At 69.9% G+C, this 1,735-nt stretch overlaps 1 protein-coding gene across 1 annotated transcript in view; it reads right to left on the reverse strand.

Annotated features, from left to right (window-relative positions):
• Stk24 (serine/threonine kinase 24) overlaps positions 1–725 on the reverse strand; it is a 99,729-nt gene extending 99,004 nt beyond the window's left edge. Inside the window, exon 1 of the mRNA XM_031362797.1 lies at positions 370–725. Coding sequence (XP_031218657.1) covers positions 370–411 — 42 coding nt within the window. The 5' untranslated portion in view covers positions 412–725. The remainder of the gene's footprint in view (positions 1–369) is intronic.
• Positions 726–1,735: the final 1,010 nt, after the last annotated feature.

Here is a 1,735-nt window from a genome sequence, read left to right on the forward strand (position 1 = left end):
GGGGGCTGGGGAGGGACTTTTGAGGACCGAGGACCGACCCCGGAGTCCCGCTATCCCCGTCCCAGGCCCACACAGGGCCCAGGCACCAAAGCGGGGCCTCCAAGGACACTAGTTCAGACTCCTGCCCGGATGGACGCTCGGCCTGCGCGTCGGAGTTGGGGGAGCGCAAAGCTCCTGCACCCCACCTCGGCCGCAAGCCGCAGACCCCACGGCCCCTCCACGTGCATACACCCGAGATCCCCAGCGCCCGGGTCAGCGAAGAACCCGGAGAAACGGGCCCGGCGCGCTGGGGGGAGGGGGGGCGTGTTGACACCGCCAAGTTGCCCGCTTCCGCCCCGGCCGCAGCCCGACCGGGCCACCCCTGCCTACCTGCATGCCCGGCAGGCCCGACTGCACCGGGGAGTGGGCCATGGCGCTCGGCGCCGCCACTTCCTGGCCCGGGACGCGCCGAGCCGCGCGGCAGCAGGCCCGGGGCCGCGCGCAGCCCTCGGGTGGCGGGGCGGGCTCCGGAGCCCGAGGCCACCGCACCCCGGGGACGGTCTCAACGAAGGTTGGCGGGCCGCGGCCCCATACACTGAGCCTGGGGCGGGCAGCGGGGGGGGGCGCGGAGGATGTCTCGCGACTGCGGCTGCCTCTCCGGGGATCCCGCCGCTGCGCCGCCGCGGTGCTCCGGTCGAGCCGGGCGGCCTGGGCCCGCGAGCGCTGGCCGCCTGGAGCCGAGTGGGCGCGCACAGCCCGCCGCGCCCCGCCCCGGCCCGGCCCCCGCGCCCGCCCCCGCGGCCCGGCCGGGGACCCCGCCCCGCGCTTCCGGGAGGGGGAGGGGGAGGGGAGGAGCCGCCGGGCGCCCTAGGCCGCAGTCGCGCCTCCCCGCGGGTCCGCGGGCGGGTTCCTGGGGGCTCGGTGGGCTGGCGGGCGCTCTCTGGGCGCCATGCGCCCGGGTCCTTCGGAACCGCGGGGTGGGCCTCGCGCACGGAGGAGAGCTGAACCCGGGGGAGCGGAGAGCACCGCCCACTCCTACCCTTCCCTCTCCACCCGCCCTGGCCCTCCAGAGGCCAGAGTCTGCACTCGGGGTGTCCCCAGAGGGGCCTAGCCTGGGGCCTGTTCCAAAAGCCCCGGCCGGAGCGTTCTCGCTGTCTGTACGAAGTTTCCAGCCAGATCAAGGAGGAAACCCCAAGGGTAGAGAGGGCGGTTTGTGTGCAGTGCCTTGGATACTGAACTCAGCCTCGCCTGGGCCGCCGGGTGTGGGAACTTAGCTGGACGGAGGAAGGGCTGGGCCCCCGCCATCTCTGCGCTGCGCACAAGAAGGGGAAAGTGGGGTGCGGAGGGGTGCCGGAGGAAGGGAAGACAATAGAAGGAAACCGCGTCTCGACTCTTACCCAGCCCTCCCCTCGCTTCACTGCTCCTAAGGCCGCAGGCCCACTCGGGGCACCAGCTCTTCCCTCCTCCTAAGCTGCTGCTTCTGCAGCAAACAAGGAAGGATGGAGTGAATCCATGCGCCTCCAGGAAGTACTTTATTTACAAGTGGCAAATAGGAAGTGGTCTAAGAGTCAGAGTCGCTGTGCCTTGCGCTATAGGGGCCCTGAGGCCTCACTCACGAATGCCCATTTTGCCCCAAGGCTGTGCAAGGTTAAGCATTCAAAATGAGTCCCGGAGAGTTCAGAAATAGAAGATGCATAAATCCTCGACTGAGGTAGGGAAGAGATTATTCTCTGAGGTGTCCTTGTATTCCAAGAAC

The sequence above is a fragment of the Mastomys coucha genome, unplaced genomic scaffold (genome assembly GCF_008632895.1).
Source record: "Mastomys coucha isolate ucsf_1 unplaced genomic scaffold, UCSF_Mcou_1 pScaffold9, whole genome shotgun sequence".
NCBI classification, from domain to species: Eukaryota; Metazoa; Chordata; class Mammalia; order Rodentia; family Muridae; genus Mastomys; species Mastomys coucha.